The following is a 19,673-nucleotide window of genomic DNA, read 5'->3' as shown; positions in this document are numbered from 1 at the left end:
TTAACTTTTCATAAAAGCCCGTCTAGGGACCGGTGTTGCAAATTAGCTTTTGCTATAAACACTATGATGCATGCATGGGATTGCTGTGTTACAGTTGGTCTATGTCTTTTGTATCTGTCCCTATCAAATAAACCAAATAAATAAATAAATAAATGAGAGGAAAAAAAGATGAGAAAAATTCATTAAAAAAAAATTTAACTTTGACTTGCTGTTCCCAAAAAGTAACCATATCTATTCTAGGTCACTGGCAATCTATAAACCCAGTTTGGTATGAATTCAACCAATTGTTTTGCTGCTACAGACATTTAAAATTTCCCCCATTATAAGGAAATGGGGGAAAACAAGATTTTATTTATTTATTTTTTTTTAACCCTCCAGTATCCGGGTGCGCCTTTTAGGCACACTTTGCACTTTGTGTTAAAAAAAAATCATATTGTTTTTCACAATTTAAATAAGGTTAGAATTCAAAAGTTGTTCATTTTTGCATGATCTTTAAAATTCTGGCCACCAACTAAAATTTGCACATTGTAAACATAAGAAAATGACAAGACTAGCATCTGTCTCCCACGTGTGCCTAAAATGCACTATTTCTTCCATTTGATATGTATGATTAGGGCTGACCTTGATTTACAAAAATAAAATCAAATTAGAGCAGAAAAATAAATCAATATATAATATTTAATAGTTTGATTTATAAGTGTGCATTTTTGGCACACTTGGTGACAAATGCTAGTATTTTTGAACATTTGACCTAGCACCAAAAATAATAATGCAAATTAACCAGTGTTGGAGTTAATCATTGACATATGCCATGCTGCAAAAATCAAATAATATGTGATCCACTTTTTATGAAGTATATTGAAAAAAAATTTTTTTTGTTTGTTTTTGCATCCAAAAAAAATGGTTTGTTTACATTACAAACATGGCATTTAAAGGGTTAAAAAAATGTGACAATTATCGAGTATTTGGTATTTTTATTTACAGCTCAAGTTGATGAAATAGAAAAAAGTGTAAAAGAATTCAAAACAAACTGTATGAAATTTTTTTTGACATTATTCCACAAGTGTGCCAAAAAGGCACACTTGGTGCTTGGTAAGGGCCTTGCTGGACGAGATACCAGAGGGTTAATTTAACTTTGACCTGCTGTTCCCACAATGTAACCAGATCTATTCTTAGTCACTGGCAATCTTTTGGTTTGAATTCAACCAATAATTTTGCAGTTAGATTGTTAAAAAACAAACAAAGAAACAAACAAACCAATCCAAAAAGAATACCCCTTGCCTCCCCTTTGGTGGGCGGGCTAAAATAACCATGCATGGCACAAAATTAGGTTTTTATTTCAGTTTGTGTGCAGTAAACAGAAAACACCAGTGTGTTCAGTGTGACCTGTCCCCAGCTGATGCAGATTAACACATAAGTCTGATGAGGCTGCACACACTCTACTGCTTCATTGTGCTGTTGCAGTTGTTAAAGACTGAATTTGACCATTTCTGAACATACAAACATGTGATTCAGTCACCACTGACCATGCACCTCATATTCCACTTCACTGTCTGTCCTGACTCCACCAGATGCGCACGATGGCGCACCCACTGACATCTCTGTTTTGGATCAATTGTGTTGTTTTGGGGGGGATGAAAACCCACGGACCATTCCTGCGCAGGATCCACCGTTTTCTATAAAGAAAAACCCATACAACAACCCACAACTGAACAGAAGGATGAAAGATGGTGCAGCCAGAGCAGCAGTGTTAAGTCTCAATGAGCACCTGTGAGGTGGTTAACCCCTCCCCTCGTTTATCTCCATGGATTTAATCTCCGACTTGACAACACTTACTTGTACGGTCCCAGACAAAGTAATCTGTCCAGACCTCGGAGAGCTTTTGGCAGGAGAGTCAGAGCAGAGCTACTACAGCGCACAGTCTCTAGGTAAGTCTGCAGATGAATGGACCTGTTCTTTTAGTAAATGAAATACTTGGATCCAGATGGCTTAAAAACACTGTTATTTTCATTTGTGGAGCTGCAGCTTTGGGACACTTTTCAAATTAAAAAAAAAAAAAAAGAAAGAAAATATCAGATCAGATCAGATGAAAAAGACCAGTTGCATGATTTGTATTCTGTGCGCAATTTGGATGACCTGCGTTACATTCTGCACGAGTCATTTCTTTTCTTTGTGTGCGTAATTGTCCATCCTTTAAGGGTCTGAAGTCGTTGGTTCTGGTTGCAGTTTCAAGTGACACATCTGAGCATCTGCTTATCTGCTTTCATGCCGCAGAGTGAGCTTTCCGCGGATGCTGCAGAGAACTTGTCGGTGCTGATAGGGAGCAGAGAACAGGGTCTGTTTGCCACCGGCATCCACAGCTGGAGTCCGTCCCTTATTGCTTTCTGTTACGCAGGTTAACGCAGTTATAGAGTTGCGCGTGAAGGCATAATAAACGTGTGGTTCGATTTACCTGCAGATAAGGGATGCATTAGGCTGTTGACCAAAGATAACGTGGAATATATGATCTTTTATTCTGTTTTTTTGTATTTTGTTCATGCACAGCTCTTCTGTGCACTGTATGTTATGACAATGTCAATGTGCGGTGCATCAGCTGTATTCATGTTTGTGCATGGACTCATCCTTCAGTATTCATTGTGTGATCCTCTGGCTGAGAATCTATGTCAGATCACTGATATCATGAGTGTAGATTAGGCTGCAGCACCACTGAACCACTGCTGATTTTCCAGATCTGCGCTGTTAAATAACACACTCTTTACTGCAGAGGAGGTAACGGGCAGCAGGAGAATAAAAGGCTCTTTGTTGTGTAGAGGAGACACCGCAGACCCCAGAACTGTGTGAAAATGCTTTGTTGATCTAATGTAGCTGCTCTGAGGATAGTTTCAGATACATGCATTCAACAGAGGCAGGTCGTCAGTGTGTTGGAGCATGCTCAACTTACCATGTGTATCATACAAGTGGTGCAGCTGACACTGCTTTAAAATAACAGACATTAGTTTTAGCATCATATGAAAGAGACAGAAACAGAAGCAACAGGGCCAGCATGCCATAATATAATATAAATTTAGTATAAAATTTAAACTAAAACACACTCAATAAGATAAAATCAAGATGAGACTAAATACATAGGATGCACAGTATAAGATGGAATATATATCCTCCTGAGACCTAGGAAAGTAAAAGTTTTGTCTTTTTTATATTAAACAATTTTCTTGATGGCAAAAAGCATAATGCAACAGTTTTTCAGATACAATTTTTTTTTTTTTTTTTTTTTTTTTTTTTTATGGAATGTCCTTTGCAATGGACAGGACTGTGTGAAAATGCTTTGTTGATCGAATGTAGCTGCTCTGAGGATAGTTTCAGATACATGCATTCATCAGAGGCAGGTCTTCACTGTGTTGGATCATGCTCAACTTACCATGTGTATCATACAAGTGGTGCAGCTGAAATTGCTTTAAAAAAACAGACATTAGTTTTAGCATCATATGAAAGAGACAGAAACAGAAGCAACAGGGCCAGCATGCTATAATGTAATATAAATGTAATATAAAAATAATATGATAAAAAATTCAAACTAAAACACACTCAATAGGATAAAATCAATATAAGATTTAATACATAGGATGCACAGTATAAGATGGAATATATATATATCCTCCTGAGACCAAGGAAAGTAAAAGTTTTGTCTTTTTTACATTAAATAATTGTCTTGATGGCAAAAAGCATAAAGCAACAGTTTTTCAGATACAATTTTTAATTTTATTTAAGTTTATACTTCTTCCTACTCCTTTTCGACCATGCAAAATTCAGACTTGTATGTGCTTGAAGATAGATTCTGTCCATTTAAATCTTTTATTTTGTTTTGTTTTATTTTGTTTCCTTGCATGTTCGAAATAAATAAATAAATCGTATTTTTTTAATGGAACATCCTTTGCAATGGACAGGATTTTTTTTTCTAAGTAAAGCTGTCAAACTCTTGTCCCCTACAGAGGACAAAAATGGAATTGCTGGATCTCTGGAGGATATTTAAAAAAACAAAAACAAAAACAAACATGTAATCTAACTCGAAACTCTGCACGTAACAGACTGATATTTTGAATCCAACCAATTTTTTTTTTAGCTTTCTAGTCTGGGCTATTCTCTGTATCGCTGAATGATTAGGTCTCTGAATCAAGAGTTACTAATCCCTTATATAAGAGAGAATGGGCAGGAAACTAAAGCAGGTAACCTGTTCATTTAAAGTGGACCTAATCCTTCTCCAGGGCCTTGAGTTTTATTGGGTAGGTCATTTGTTTCCACACTAATCCTTGTGGAAGTTCATTTAAGCAAAGACACGCCTCAATATTTTTCCAGTATAAAACGTCATTATTACTGATTACATTATTGCATTATTACTGACTGACATAGTTGAGTTGGAAGCTCTTATAAAGTTACAATTAAAGAAAAAGTTGAAGTGTTGCAGGAAAGCACATGGGAAATATTCTATTTTTTTTGTCCTTATTCGGTTTCTCTGACTGGATGTTGGATTTTTCTTGCTGTTGTTTTCTGTTGTAGTGCAGTGCTTATGGGCCTGACTTGGCACTGCCTGTACCTTCCTGTGTGCTAGTTCCAGCTGCACAGATTAGTGTCCTAGCCTTTTGTCTGTCTGACCAACACTGTGTGTCATCTGCTGCGTCCTCCAGTAGACCGTCTGAGCGGCACAGTAGACAGACCAACCGTCCAGTCAGCTATCTCATCATGATTCAGACAACTTCTTAATCCTAAAAGGACTCTCTGTTTATGATTATGAGGATGAAGGAGTCTGGACAATAAGCCAGGATTATCGCTGCTTATATGCAATTGCATGCATAACTTTCACACCTTAATCTTAAAGGACATTGAGGGACTTAAATGAAATCATCAGGGTAAATAACATCTATGCTTTTGTCTCTTTTTACTCATTTTCCCTGAAAGAAATCCCTGTTGAAGCTGCTGCAAATATGGGTCGTCAGGAGGCCGACTATGTGTGGAAGAAAAACACTGAAAACATCCAGGAGATTTTTGACTTCATGGAAGAGTTGGGATCGTAAGTATATTAAATCAGTGAAGCACATAGCTAATATACTGAGCTGTTAAGACATGCAAAATGTTTTTATATGGATTTTTGATACATTTTAACCCAGAATATTTTAGAGTATTGTACTTAACTGTTGCACATATTTCAAGAGCTTCAATTTTTGCTCTTCTGATGTTGAAGAAAAACACAGTAAATGACATTAAATCACTCCAGTGCTGAAGAAACATGGTGAATGTGGCGTGATTACAGACCCTCAGCGTCCAGTCCGAGTCAGAGGAGAGATTAGATCATTGGTTTGATTGGATTGACATGGAGGAGACCTACTTTACCTAAGACTCTGTGGCTTGTCTCACTTTCCCGCTTGTACCTGGCTTTACCATCAGCTTAGCGGTTCATTCATAAAAAAGCCATTAGAACAGTTTACAGTTTCATATTTTGATTTAAAATGAGTAAAAGTAAAAAAAAAAAAAAAAAAAAAAAAACCCAACAACTTAAGAATACCTGGAAAGTTGAGAGATGTTTATGAGCAGAATTTAACCTGTAGCTGAATTTTGAAAAAAAAAAAAAAAAAAAAAATCAACATGAAATTCACCCAAAGCTGCTTTTTTGCAGCTCATTACACTCAAATAACCATCTTTTAAGGTCGCCTATTTTCCATCAGGTTAGCATTATCAACCCTTTCATGCATAGTGGTCACTACAGTGGACAGCTGTTCAAAAGTGTTCTCTTGTACACAGGAAAAAATTACTGAGTATTTTATTTATTTGTAGTCAAAAGAATTTTCCTCAAAAAGAGTAACTTTGGCTCAATATTGATTTTGGAGAGCCCCACCCAAATAGTAACTTTTACTCTTTTTAGAGAGGGACCAAATACTATCTGAGCACAGTAAAATTTTCTTCAATCTGTGTAAATTTTAATCGGGCAAATTTCCTGTGTATATTCATGGATTTTGTTGTTTTAGTTCCATATACACTGCAATTCATACCATTACTGTAACTTTGCTGTTCTAAATAAACCTAATCTGCAGTAACATGTTTGAGTGTAAAAAAATGCTAATTGTTATCAGACTGTACAAACAAAAAGTTTGTGTTTTTTTTGCATATTATCTCCATGAAGTGAGTAATAACTAGTATTAGAGTATGATAAAATGTGTGAAAACATCAGATTAGCAGCATTAAACATGTTTTATTTCATAGTTTTCACACAGTATATCAGTAAATACATGTAGTAAATACACATTTCTTTGCTTCTAAAATTAAATGCACGGTGTCCAGCGGAGTGGACATTTTTGTAACTCTATGAAAAATTAGATTCATAAAAAAAAATTCAATTGCATTGTTTTTTGTTTTTTTTGTTTTGTTTTTTTTCATGCCTAAAGAGGGGAAAAACATCTTGATTAAGGTTCTCCTAATTCATGCATGAAAGGGTTAATCAGATATTCTTCTAGTAGTCTATAGAAATGACTGGAGAACAGCAGCTGCAGTAAATAAATGATCAAGTAGTCAGTGCTGCCGTGATGTCATCAGTGTGTTCCTGGAAAAGAGTCCAGATCACTGCTGTGGAGGCTGCCAAAAGGTTTTAGCTCAACACTTCAGCAAGGATTTGACTGTAAAGGAAGTGATTCCCCCTTGTAGAACATCCTCATTACGTTAATGAGACATGATCTAATGTGTAGCCTAATTCAGTCAAAAAAGCTGCACTTATTTCCCTTAACACACATGAACAACATCCGTTTTATTTAAATATACAGGCAAGGAATACAGGTCTGGTGCAATTTTCCATTTGGTGAAAGTTTTCCACTGGTGCCTGCTCTCAGGTGTACTTTTTTTTCCCCTTCCATCACAATAAATATATAGGAGAATCCAGAAGGGACAGGAAACTGACGTAGAACACCAGAAGCAACATTTCCCATAGGTCGCCAGCGCACTTAAAGTAAACAGCATCATCAACTGTTCCCTGGCAATGGTTGCTAATCAGGATAGAGGCTCTTCAGGGGAATAAGTAAGCCCTGAAATCTCTCCAAAAATCAGAATGATATTAGCTGACATATGTGCGTCACACTCATACATCAGTGATTTCTGATTGATGAGAAGGGGTGGGGTGCTCTCTGTCATCGCGTTCATTTCAAAGCTTGATTGATGATTTCTCTTGAGAGCCACAATGAGCTTCAAGGAGATCCAATGAAGAAAATGAGCTCTGGTAGCCAAGGAGAAATCATTTGAGCAAGCAGAAGTGATATGTTATGATGAGCATGCAGTGGGGGCAGCTTATTCATGTTTGCCTCCCTGAGCCGGCATAAAGTCTGAATTAGGGATGTAACATATGAAAATTTCATATCACGGTTATTGTGACCAAAATTATCATGGTTGTCATTATTATCAAGGTATTAATAATAATAATAATAATAATAATAATAATAATAATAAACTTTATTTGTATAGCACCTTTCATACAGAAATTGTAGCCCAAAGTGCTTCACATTGATTGAAAAAATACAATATTAAAATACATTAAGATTTGATTATACATCAAGAAATAAAATGAAATTTGAGAGAAATACAATAAAATTAAAATAAAAATAGCGCACATTAAAATATTTGATTATGCATAGAATTTTTGAAGTGCAAGAAATAAGATGAAATTTGAGAGAAATACAATAAAATAAAAATAAAAATAAAAACAGCGCACATCAGAATATTTGATTATGCATAGAATTTTTGAAGTGCAAGAAATAAGATGAAATTTGAAATACAATAAAATAAAAAATAAAAACAGAAATACAATAAAAGAAAATAAAAATAAAAACAGTGCACATTCCTGGTTCCTGAATTGCGACCCCATTTTTATCTCCTTTCAAAGGCTAATGAGAATAAAAATGTTTTTAATTTGGTTTTAAATATATTCAGTGAACTGGCTTCTCTAATGTCTTTTGGAATTGTATTCCATAACTTTGGTGCATAGATAGTAAAGGCTGCGTCCCCCATTTTCTTTGTAATATTTCTGGGAGTCGCTAGTAACCCTGCGTTTGATGACCTCAGTGTTCTAGTTTGTACATAATTGATCAGTGAGTTTGCAATGTAATGTATTGCAATGTATTGTTGAAATTGTGCTCAAAATATTCAAAAAGTACTAATAAACACACTGAAATATTTTAACCAAGTTGTATTTTGGGAAAAAAAAAACAAAAAAATAACAAAAAAGCCAAATAAAATAATTGGCACAATGTACCTTCTGTTGCAGAAACATTCAAATATTAACCCTTAGTGGTCTGAGCCTATTTTGTCCATTTTTCAATCCTTTTGATTTTGCCTTTATATACTACAAATGTTTTCTATACCCATGTTTGGGAGCTTTTTTTTCAGCATAACTTTGTCTATATCATCTGTCTATTATATTTTCACTTTAACCTACTATAAAAACAGAAAAGGACAGAAAACACAAAAAAAATATATAAAATCCGATTTGAAAAATGGAAACAATTTATTGCATAAATAACACACAGATGCTTAACGAACCTTTTCAAAGACTTTAAAAGTGAATATTGGTTCCAAATATTAGGTATAGACAATCAAAATTGTAATAAATTAAAACTATACTCAAATATTTGACATAAAAGCAGATCTTTACATATGCGTTTTTTTTTCCCCTAAAAGTGCAGTAATCAAACACGGTTATCATGATAATTAGAATTTAAACGGTAATACTAACCGTTGGCAATTTTACCACGGTTTGTCATTATACCGGTAATCGTTACATCCCTAGTCTGAATACATGCTTGCAAATGAGACATAACAGCAAAACTGAAAAATTAACCACAGTAAAAAAAAAAAAAAAAAAAAATTCCTTCAGCCTCAAGGTCACTGTCACTGTACAGACAGGGGTCAAGGTTTCTTTATCCCATCTACCCCCAGTTATTTACAAGTTGTACATGACCCGACCTCTACCACTGAAACTAGTTGTCCCTAATAACCCTGCCGCACATGCTCAGTTACTGACCTTTGCTTTCAGGCTCCACTGCTTGCTGTTGTTTCCATTGCGTCAGGGATAAAGAGCCTAATCCACCTGGTAGAACAACTATTCCCAGACTAGGCTGAAGATAGCATGGACACAGAGCATCAAAGAGGAGAATAATAAGCCTCTGCTGCTTTGGTTGACATGTGAATAGTTACGCCACAGATTCTTAGTAGATCTTAATGAACTCTATGGTGTTTCTATTTCTGTGTTTATTTTGATTGCAAAATCTCTAGGTAGTTTGTATTAAGCCATTTCTAGGTACCTTTCAAAGCTTAAAATGTAATGTAAGTGAGTCCCTGAGTAGGGAAATACAGAGAAAAACATGCAAATAAATACAGTCGCGGAAAAAATTATTAGACCACCCCTTGTTTTCTTCAATTTCTTGTTCATTTTAAGGCCTGGTACAACTAAAGGTACATTTGTTTGGACAGATATAATGATAACAACAAAAATATCTCATAAGAGTTTAACTTAAGAGCTGATGTCTAACCATTTTCCATGTTTTCTTAATAATAACCAAAATCACATCAGTTCTTATATCAATATCTATGGCATTGTACTGAAAAAAACAGTGCTTTAGGCATTCCATGTCTGTTTTAGTCACATGATACACACAGGAGTTAGTACTTGATTGCATAAGCATTGTTTTTGATGACCTTGATGGTCTAATAATTTTTTCTGTAGACAAAAGCTGGTCTTGGCTGGCTGATGATAAAGAAACTAAAGACTAATAATAACCCACAAAATGCAAGTGCACTAACTGCAGGGTGTTTCATACTTTATTAACAATATCCCCATTCCAGTAAGAGGCAGAACTCATTTCCATTCATGTGTCAGGTGAGACCTGTTATCTACTCCAAAGCAATCAGCAGCTGCATCATTATTAACTCCTGTTCAATATGTTTGTGTGTTAATTATCAGGGGGGCTTTCTCAGAGGTTTACATGGTAAAAGAGAAGAAGACAGGAAAGATGTTTGCCATGAAGTGTGTGAAGAAGAAACAGAAGAGAGACCTCAATCTGGAGAATGAGATTGCCGTTTTGAGGAGGTAAGCGGCACGTGGATTTATAGCAGCCTTCAACCTTCATTTTATAATCCCTCTGTTGTTGTGAGTACAAGCACAGAAGGAATCCCACTGATCTGCTTAATCTGCTGAATATGTTATAAGTTATGCAGACTATCATTTAGACAGCTACTATGTGTAATATACTTCAGCTTTCCTAATCTGTTTACTATCTGTTATTTACATTATTAGGACTCTAAACAGATGTAACTTTATCATTAAGAAAGCAAAAGTAATGCATTGTGTTGCATAAATATGAGATGGGGGTGGGATTTAATAATAATAATTTGTTATTACTAGTGTACACGGTAATCGCTATATTGTCTTGATCACCTTTGTTTATTAATCTATTTGTTCTGCTATTGGTTCCTTGTACACCTAAAAATATTTAGGTTTTTTTTCTGCTCAAAACAAATGAATGAATAAGCAAACAAACAAACAAATAAATAAATAAATAAATAACAATAGACAAAGGGGTGAGAGCTAATAAGTTATGCTTCTTCTCACTCCTTTTCGGATATGACTCTTTTTTCTTTTTCTTTTTTTGTGAGTTATTATTTTTTTTGCTTCCTTGAATTTTCATTTCTATATTATGTTGTGCAAAGAAGTCAATTAGTAGCAATCAGGAAGTTTGTATCATTACCATATTCGAAATAAATCAGTATAAAATAAAATAAAATAAAATAAAATTCAATAAATAAATAGATAGATAGATAGATAGATAGATAGATAGATAGATAGATAGATAGATAGATAGATAGATAGATAGATAGATAGATAGATAAATACATAAATAAATACATAAATAAATACATAAATAAATAAATAAATAAATACGTAAATACATAAATAAGTTGAATAACTCAACAAAAATCTTCAGGTGTAGATACATTAAATCACATGACTATTTTCTTTAACAGGATCAAACATGAGAACGTTGTGGGGATGGAGGATTTCTACGAAAGTCGGTCCCATTACTATCTGGTCATGCAGCTGTAAGTTTTCTAGTTTTTTTTTGTTTTTTTTTTATCTTGGAAGTCTGGCTGAGCTCTGACATGACATACTGATTGTGTCGTTACTTGTTTTCAGTGTTTCTGGTGGTGAGCTCTTTGACCGTATACTGGACCGGGGGGTGTACTCGGAGAAGGATGCCAGCAGTGTGATCCAACAGGTTTTACAGGCGGTCACGTATCTGCACCAAAACGGCATCGTGCACCGTGACCTCAAGGTATGAAACAGATAATCACATGACAACACACACTTTCATATAGACTGAAAGTATGTGACAGCATGAATAGAGGGTTCAACTGCCAGCTAGTCCATCGAGCTTGACAGTCATGATCATTAAAATATCTACGATAAAGGATATTCTTCATGATGATCAACTTTACTGAAGCACTTTTTACTACAGGAAAATGTATACTATTTCATCTACATTATTACTGTTATAAATTATTTACAAAAATGTGTTCCACTGCAACTCAAGTAATATTTATAGTAGTTCAATGAGTACCTCAGTTTGTGAACATCTGTCCTGTCTATTTGTCCTTGTGCAGCCGGAGAACATCCTCTACTACAGCCAGGACGAGGACTCCAAGATCATGATCAGTGACTTTGGCCTCTCAAAGATGGTCGATAACGGCATTATGTCCACAGCCTGTGGCACTCCAGGTTATGTAGGTGAGTCTGTCTGGTGAATGACATAAACCGCTGTTCTGGAATAGCACCGTGCATTTATTTAGAATATAAAATATGAGTTCACTGGGTCTAGTTACAGTTAAATCTAAAATATGTGGTAGTTAGCACACATTTATTCTTTTTAAAAAGAGTTGGCAGTATTACCCTGAAATTTTAAGTTCACTGAATTTCCCTCAGGATTAATAAAGTATCTATCTATCTATCTATCTATCTATCTATCTATCTATCTATCTATCTATCTATCTATCTATCTATCTATCTATCTATCTATCTATCTATCTATCTATCTATCTATCTATCTATCTATCTATCTATCTATCTATCTATCTATCTATCTATCTATCTATCTATCTATCTATCTATCACTAAATTCCCATAAGTGCTCACTTTAAGCCTATATGTCCATATGGTTGCACTTTCAGCTAAACAGGAAATGTATGTTCCTCTTATCTTTTTCACCATTTCAATGTGGTGGGAAGATGGAGAAAGTAAAAACTGCCTTTTCTGGTGCCATTTAATTGAAGAAGATAAGAAATTTAGTGAAAACCAATTTCATTTTCTGCCTTTTTTATTGTTTTTAACTCTAATTTGATGCTGTGGCAAATATCTTTTTTTCCATCCGGCAGCACACACTGTTATATAACTTACATCTGTATGGAAAGTGAAAATAAAGTAACTCCTGATTTCAGTCCAGTTTAGTATAGAGTTAGTTAGTTAGTGAGTGAGTGAGTGAGTGAGTGAGTGAGTGAGTGAGTGAGTGAGTTAGTTAGTTAGTTAGTTAGTTAGTTAGTTAGTTAGTTAGTTAGTTGGTTAGTTAGTTTTATTTCAAGCACATAGAATCATCAGATAACAAAAAAACATACAACACGGTCAAACAAAATTTTTCAGCTCTCCAAAAGCAGTGGGAAGAAGTATAACTTACAGACTCCCACCCTCTTTTTACAAACTAATATTTAAATTAACTGTGTTTCCTTTGCTTTGTGAACACACTCTTTCTGTATATATTTTTTTACAATAACACAAAGCATCCATACAAACCATTCACATACACTTTTCTTAGTCATCTTACACACAATCAGATTTGCATAATTAACTGTTATTTATATAAACTATAATATTTATATGCACTTTGCTGCATTCATTCATTGACACCATTCCACACAACAATCATGTAAGTCATTATTTTGATTGACTGATTGATTGATTGATTGATTGATTGATTTCGAATATGAATGTCAAAACAGAAGAAAATAAATAAACAAAACACTTAAACATAAGACATAAGACATATAATACATATTTGAAAAGGAGTGAGAAGAAGTACAACTTATAAACTCCCACCCCTTCTCCTTCTATAATTAATAACAATGATAACATTCCTAGTCTAAGCATATCTATATTATATACCATAATATAACTGAAGTAATCCAAAGTATTTAAATTACACTACTCACATTGGCTGGTGTAATGGAATACACAGATGAATTTCATTTATGGGTGTGTTTTCAGTGCTCCTGTGCTTATCTGAAACATTTCTCACAGGCTTCATAAGAGCAGAATGTGGCATAACTTTGATTTTTTTTTTCCTCACTTGTAGCTCCTGAAGTTTTGGCACAGAAACCTTACAGCAAGGCAGTGGACTGCTGGTCTATCGGAGTCATCACTTATATCCTGTGAGTATAAAAGCCAAGCCTTCCACCAAACATGATACACCCAAGATAGTAAATCTATCCTGGGCTTTTAAGTGAGAGGATTTGCAGATTGAAGGTCACTGCTGGTCATGTATGCCTGACACAGTTACCTAAATATTAAAGTAAGGTGGAGGGACTAAGTTGCAGCACCACCTAGTGAACATCTGCTGTATGTGTAAAATCCACTCCACAATACTCATGGATTCTCCTCATGTTGCCATTGCAGACTCTGTGGATACCCCCCATTTTATGAAGAAACTGAGACACGACTCTTCTCTAAGATCATGAAGGCGCAGTATGAGTTTGACTCACCCTTCTGGGATGACATATCAGAATCTGGTAATTACACTAGGCATTATAGCATACACTTCATTAACCCATAAAGACCCAGTGTTACTTTTGTGGCAGTTCCCAAATGAATTTTTCCTCAATTTTTAACCTTTTTTAATTGATTTATCTCTATTTATTTTAATATTATGCTCTGTATTTGGCATTTTTAAGGATAAATCTGACGTTTTCCTATTTTTAATTCACTGATCATGTAGATGTTCATAAAAGCTCAGTTCAAACTAAACCCTGTTGTTTCCATTAATCCTGTTTGCGATTAGGTTTGATGTCCTGATGTTTTATGAACTTACAGTCAGGGTCATAAAGGTTTAGACCAGCGGTGTCAAACTCATTTTAGCTCAGGGGCCACATTAAGCCCAAACTGATCTCCAGTGGGCCGAACCAGTGAAATAATAGCATAATAACTTGTAAATAATGACGACTCCAAATTTTTCTCTTTGTTTTAGTGCAGTCAAAATTAAATTATGAAAATATACACATTTACAAACTATCCAAACAAAAATGATGAGAATAACCTGAAAAAACTGAGATTTCTTGAGAAAAATAAGTGCAATTTTAACAATATTACACCTCAACTTACCATTTATACATGCATATTATGGATTGGATCTACAAAGGCACAAAATATTTAACAACAGGAAGTAAAAGGTTAAAATTTTACTTACAAAATTTCAGGTTTTTCACATTTTATTGTTAAAGGATAGTTTGTAAATGTTAATATTTTCATAATTTAATGTAAGTTTTTACACTAAAACAAAGAGAAAAATATGGAGTTGTCATTATTTATAGGTGTAATGTAATATTATGTTTTTTACATTCAACTAAGAAAATTTGGAGTCATTATTTATAGGTTATTATGCTATTATTTTAGTTGAGATCACATTGTCCTGTATGTGGAACCTGAACTAAAATGAGTTTGACATCCTTGATTATTAACATCTGAAGTATAATTTTTGCAAATTCATCCCGCGGGCCGGACTGGAACCTTTGGCGGGCCGGATTAGGCCCCCAGGCTGCATGTTTGACACCTGTGGTTTAGACAGTGAACACAAATTTTGTAAATGTTATTCAGCACACCACCACAGCAGATTTGAAGTATGGGCTTTCAGGCCCAGTGTTACTTTTGTGTAAATTCTAAAATATTTTGTTCTCTATATTTAATTTTTCTTAAGGGATTTATCACAATTTATTATAACATAATCCTCTGTATTTTTGTTTTTTCAGTGAACATCAGGTATTTTCCTATGTTTAATTTATTGATCATGTAGATGTTTGTAATAGCTCAGATTAAAGTTGAGGGTTATTATGTTAAAAGCAGAGAAAACTGAAGAAAACATCTCTTTTTCAGTAAAATCTATCATTAACTAATCTCCATCCACTGTCATGGATCCAACTCTATTGGTTTTACTGGTGAATCAATGTTGTAGAAGATGACGGTGTTTCCACGATAACTACGGAGCCTCTGAACGTCCAAATGGGTCATATCTGATGATCATGAAAAGATGATAAACTGTATTTTACACCAATTATTTACATGTATTGATAGGGTTAGTGGATCAACAAGTGTTAAACATTTCAGATCAGTAGATGATTTTGATTATCAGTGGATGTTTGGGTCTTTATGGGTTATTAACCTTCAACAGTCATGGAAATGTATCTGTTATCTGTGTTTTTCCTCATCTGTAGCTAAAGACTTCATACGTAACATGATGCAGAAAAATCCCCACATGCGCTATACTACAGACCAAGCGCTCCGACATCCCTGGTAAGAAACTTAGTACACCCTCTGGACACCCAGCAATGCATTTTTATTTCTCTAGAGGACAAGTGTGTCACAGCTTTACTTAAAAACAAACAAACAAGCAAACAAACAAGCAAGCAAACACAAAACACTGTCCACTGCAAAGGACATTCCATAGAAAATAAAAATTTTAAAATGTATGAAAAACATGTTGTCTTATACTGTTTCAAATCAAGATAATTATTTAATGTAAAAAAAACAAAACTTTTACTTTTCTGGGTCTCAGGAGGAATATTTAACTACAAATTAGCTTAATCCACAGTAAGAAAATATATAATAACATTTGTTTAGCCTGAAATATGATAATTTTCCTCAAGTCAAAAATTAAATGAAAATGAGAGGATTAGAAAATTATGCATTTTGCAAAAAAAAAGTGCCAAAAATCTTTGCATATCTAGGCTGAATTTAAATACTTTTTAATGATTGTAAAATTATTAGATTAATTCATCCATATTTTTTATCCAGAAAGTTTTTGCTATTTTCAGTTTCACTAAAAATATTTGTGACTGTAATGTTTTCAGGTGTTTAAAAACTTGATAAGATATAGTATGTAAAAGTAGAGGGTTTATTCCTCCATACTATAAAGTGAAGTTGTGAAAATTAACAAACACTCTCTCTTTGCTCTGTGAAACATTAATTAAAGATTTGATCTACTGATCTGATCTTTGATCTGATCTACTGCTGTATTGTAAACTGAGTTTTGTTTCAGACCATACAATAAAGGAACAGAAAACAACAGATATGTCTATTTTAGACATTTTACTCATGAGAAAACAATTGTTATACATTAATGCTGTATTTTACAGGTGTGGCAAATTACAAATAATGCAAGCTCATGAAAACTGATCCTGGGTGATCCGTTCCCTAGAAATAAACATAATCGTTCTCTTCTGACTCTTTTCAAGGATCATTGGAAAGACAGCCCGCAGCAATGATATCTACTATTCTGTCAGCATCCAGATTCAGAAGAACTTTGCCAAGTCCAAGTGGAAGGTCAGTCCTCATTAATTTCTTGGCTCCAATGTGGTCAGCCTATTCAGGACCTGTAATTTATAGTAGGTTAATCTGGTGTCCACCTACAGTGCGTCATTCCTGATGAAAGACAGTTTAGTAGAAAGTATTGTGTAATCAAACCACCGTGGGTTGGGAGTGATGTTTACTGTACAGAAAACTAAAGTGCACTCTTATATTAAGGGGAAAAATGATGAATATATTAATTTAAACAACTGTGAACTGAAGAAGAGACCTTTTCATAAACATACTATATGTAGTCTCTCTGATTCCCTGATTTATGTTTTAACCCTAATCCATCTCCACTTCACAGCAAGCCTACAATGCTGCTGTAGCTATAAACCACATGAAGAAGCTGCAGCTGGCCCACTCAGAGATGGTCCTGAGGCAGGCCAGTATCCCAGACATTAAGGTGACCGACCTGTCCTCCCCAACTAAGCAGCGCAAACGTCCAGACAGGCTCGACCCAAAGGCGGCAGAAACTAGTGGAAACACAAATGGGAAAAATCAGATCACCCTTCCCCCAACTCCCATCGAACTAAAGAGCCACTTCCACTCGCTGAAGGCCAGTCAAAGTCAGACCACTCCACACCACACACCCACTATCGCTGAGCAGGGCAAGAACGTGTACCACTCAGAGCCCGCCAATCTTAACGGGTTTGTACCAACATCCTGTTCTGACATTGAATACTTTCTGATTCAGTTGGAACAGTTACTGATTGAAACTTCCTGCATTTCAGGTACGCTAAGAACCGTAATGGCAAGACTGTCCAGACTGGAGTCTGCTCTGTCATGTGAAAGCTGGAGGAAGTTCACATGGAAGAAACATTTTACTTGGTAGGTGCATTTATTATTTATAAACAATTAGGATATGCTATATAGAATATATTTAAGAAACATTAGTCCTCTAAACTTTTATTTTCATATATTGATGCATTTTGTATTGTTATACATTGTTATACATCACCACTGCATTGTATTATGGACAGATTAAATAATGTAATTTGTTAGTTATTACAGTTGTCTTTTGTAATATGAATTCCCAAAACATGATATTTGACATATAGTCAAAATTACCGCTGATAATGAAGACACTGCATAGCATAATAGTGTTTAGCTATCATCTTATTATTTACTTTATTTAGTCCATATTTTACCAAGTAGTACATAGAGATAATTTTCTTAATTACTACGTCAGTCTGGCAGAAAACACTTGTAGAGGGCAGGAGAAAAGAGGGCAAAAATAATTTAGACAATGAAGCACAGCAAAGGTATAACAGTAAAACAATAGAAGATATCATACTGTTATGTTTGCACATGAAGAGAGGTGAGACACTACTCTGACAAACAAACAAACGAACATCTAAATCTTATGTACAGTCAGACAGACGCTTGTTCAGGACACCAGGTCACCTTCTGTTTGTGTCTCATCTGCGGCGTGTTTCTGCCCTCTGCAGGTCAGTGTTGGTGTGCTGACTCAGCTTGCAGCTGTTTAGTGTCGGCAGCAGCTCCCCTGGTACTGAGGGTGAAACATGGTTGATCCTCTGCTTTGTGAAGTTCACATGCTGTAGGATGTTACATTTTTTTGGAAAGAGTGCCTATGAAGCTACCCAACTACATCATGAAGCAGCACCCAAACACACATTTGCAGTACACATTCAGATGCACACAATGCACCTTAACTCAGATGCACAGGGTAGAGTTGAATTAAATGAGATATTTTGCACAGTATTCGAAGGGTTGTTCACTTGTTACTGGCCTCCTCTTGAATGTTTATCACATTTACCGTGAGGCAGACTTTAACCTGTCATGTAATGAACACTCTATGTTTTTTTGTTTATTTCTTTGCTTGAAAGGGGTGGGGGTTATGTGTACAGGTTTCTTAGAATCATAAGTACATGTTTTAAAAATACCATTATTCCACTGAGTAAAATGACTGTACTTTATCATTTGTAATGCATCTGCAAACTGTAAGTGGAAAACACAATGCTTCCTGCTTTAATTAAGCCATAAATGTAAGTTATTCAAATAGTATATTATTTTTTATTTTTTATTTATATTCTATATTCTATATTCTATATTCTATATTCTATTACATTCATTGTGTTCTGTTTTTAAGTGTCTGTTTCCTTTTTAAAAAAAGAAATAAAGAAAAGAAGAAAAAAAAAAAGGAAGAGCATCACAGCCATAAAACATTTTAAAACAGTGTAAATGCCACAAGTATACCCGGAATTTGCCAATTCATGGTCACAAACATTCACTTTGCTGGAATATAAAATGTCCATGTTTATACCCACTGATAAAAATGTTTGTCTGCACTTTCTGCTTTCTGTCGATCCAGCTGTATGTGGCTTTGTATTGATGTATTCAACAGATGTTCATCTAGTCTATGTATTATGATTCCTGTGTGCTCATAAATAAAGCCTGCTCAGAACCAAGAGCACTGCTGTGTTTTATCCCCTCTGAGAAGGATCCCTTTTTTATCTGATGCTGTGATCTGGCTTCTGCTAATTAAACTAACCACCAAAGCAATTACCAGGCTGCACATGTTCAGGACACACTGGCTCCTCAAGTGTAGCATGGATTTCCAAGAACAGTGTGTTTAGAACAGCCAGTTTCAACAGGAATAAATTACATTCGATGGAAAATGTGAAAGCGTCAACATTTGTTACAGTAGTCTGAATCATCTTTCACTGGAGGTGCCTGGAAATCACCATATGTCTTCATGCTTTTACACTTCATAGGTGGTATTTATAAAACAAAATCTCCCTTACTCATATGTGTACTTACCCTTTTCTACCCTGAGCCGTTGTTGAAAGAGTTTTCAGATCTACACACACGCTCGACTCTGTAAACCCTCCTCGCCCCACAACCACAACATGGTTAACTTAGTATAATCCAGTGTAGAGACAGACTGTTCATTCAGGCAGAAGAAACCAGAAATATAGGGCAAAGATCTCCAAACAGTCTCAACCTTTTCCCAGCAGTGGCA

At 35.0% G+C, this 19,673-nt stretch overlaps 2 protein-coding genes across 3 annotated transcripts in view; both read left to right on the top strand.

Annotated features, from left to right (window-relative positions):
* Positions 1–12,554, top strand: part of mical1 (microtubule associated monooxygenase, calponin and LIM domain containing 1) — a 36,694-nt gene extending 24,140 nt beyond the window's left edge. The window contains exons 27-28 of one of the 2 annotated variants that reach the window (XM_030139027.1): positions 5,218–5,229; positions 12,253–12,554. In XM_030139027.1, coding sequence (XP_029994887.1) covers positions 5,218–5,229; positions 12,253–12,256 — 16 coding nt within the window. In that variant the 3' untranslated portion in view covers positions 12,257–12,554. Of the gene's footprint in view, positions 1–5,217; positions 5,230–6,952; positions 7,090–12,252 lie in introns of those variants that run through there. The other variant, XM_030139029.1, reaches the window with a different exon arrangement.
* On the top strand, positions 1,790–19,119 carry LOC115422616 (calcium/calmodulin-dependent protein kinase type 1D-like). The gene is made up of 13 exons (XM_030139036.1): positions 1,790–1,928; positions 4,954–5,065; positions 9,992–10,117; positions 11,053–11,127; positions 11,222–11,360; positions 11,689–11,812; positions 13,428–13,503; positions 13,748–13,860; positions 15,556–15,634; positions 16,576–16,663; positions 16,995–17,338; positions 17,422–17,518; positions 18,139–19,119. The coding sequence occupies exons 1-12, from the start codon at positions 1,805–1,807 to the stop codon at positions 17,477–17,479; spliced, it is 1,458 nt and encodes a 485-aa protein (XP_029994896.1). The 5' UTR covers positions 1,790–1,804; the 3' UTR covers positions 17,480–17,518; positions 18,139–19,119.
* The last annotated feature ends 554 nt before the right edge of the window (positions 19,120–19,673 follow it).

The sequence above is a fragment of the Sphaeramia orbicularis genome, chromosome 7, assembly GCF_902148855.1.
Source record: "Sphaeramia orbicularis chromosome 7, fSphaOr1.1, whole genome shotgun sequence".
In the NCBI taxonomy this organism is placed as follows: Eukaryota; Metazoa; Chordata; class Actinopteri; order Kurtiformes; family Apogonidae; genus Sphaeramia; species Sphaeramia orbicularis.
This window is presented reverse-complemented; position numbering and strand designations above follow the sequence as displayed.

Coding starts and splice junctions, on each gene's coding strand:
- LOC115422616 (XM_030139036.1), top strand. CDS start 1,805: ATGGATTTAATCTCCGACTTGACAACACTTACTTGTACGGTCCCAGAC. Junction 11,128..11,221: donor TACTATCTGGTCATGCAGCT/GTAAGTTTTCTA, acceptor ACTTGTTTTCAG/TGTTTCTGGTGGTGAGCTCT. Junction 13,504..13,747: donor GGAGTCATCACTTATATCCT/GTGAGTATAAAA, acceptor TTGCCATTGCAG/ACTCTGTGGATACCCCCCAT.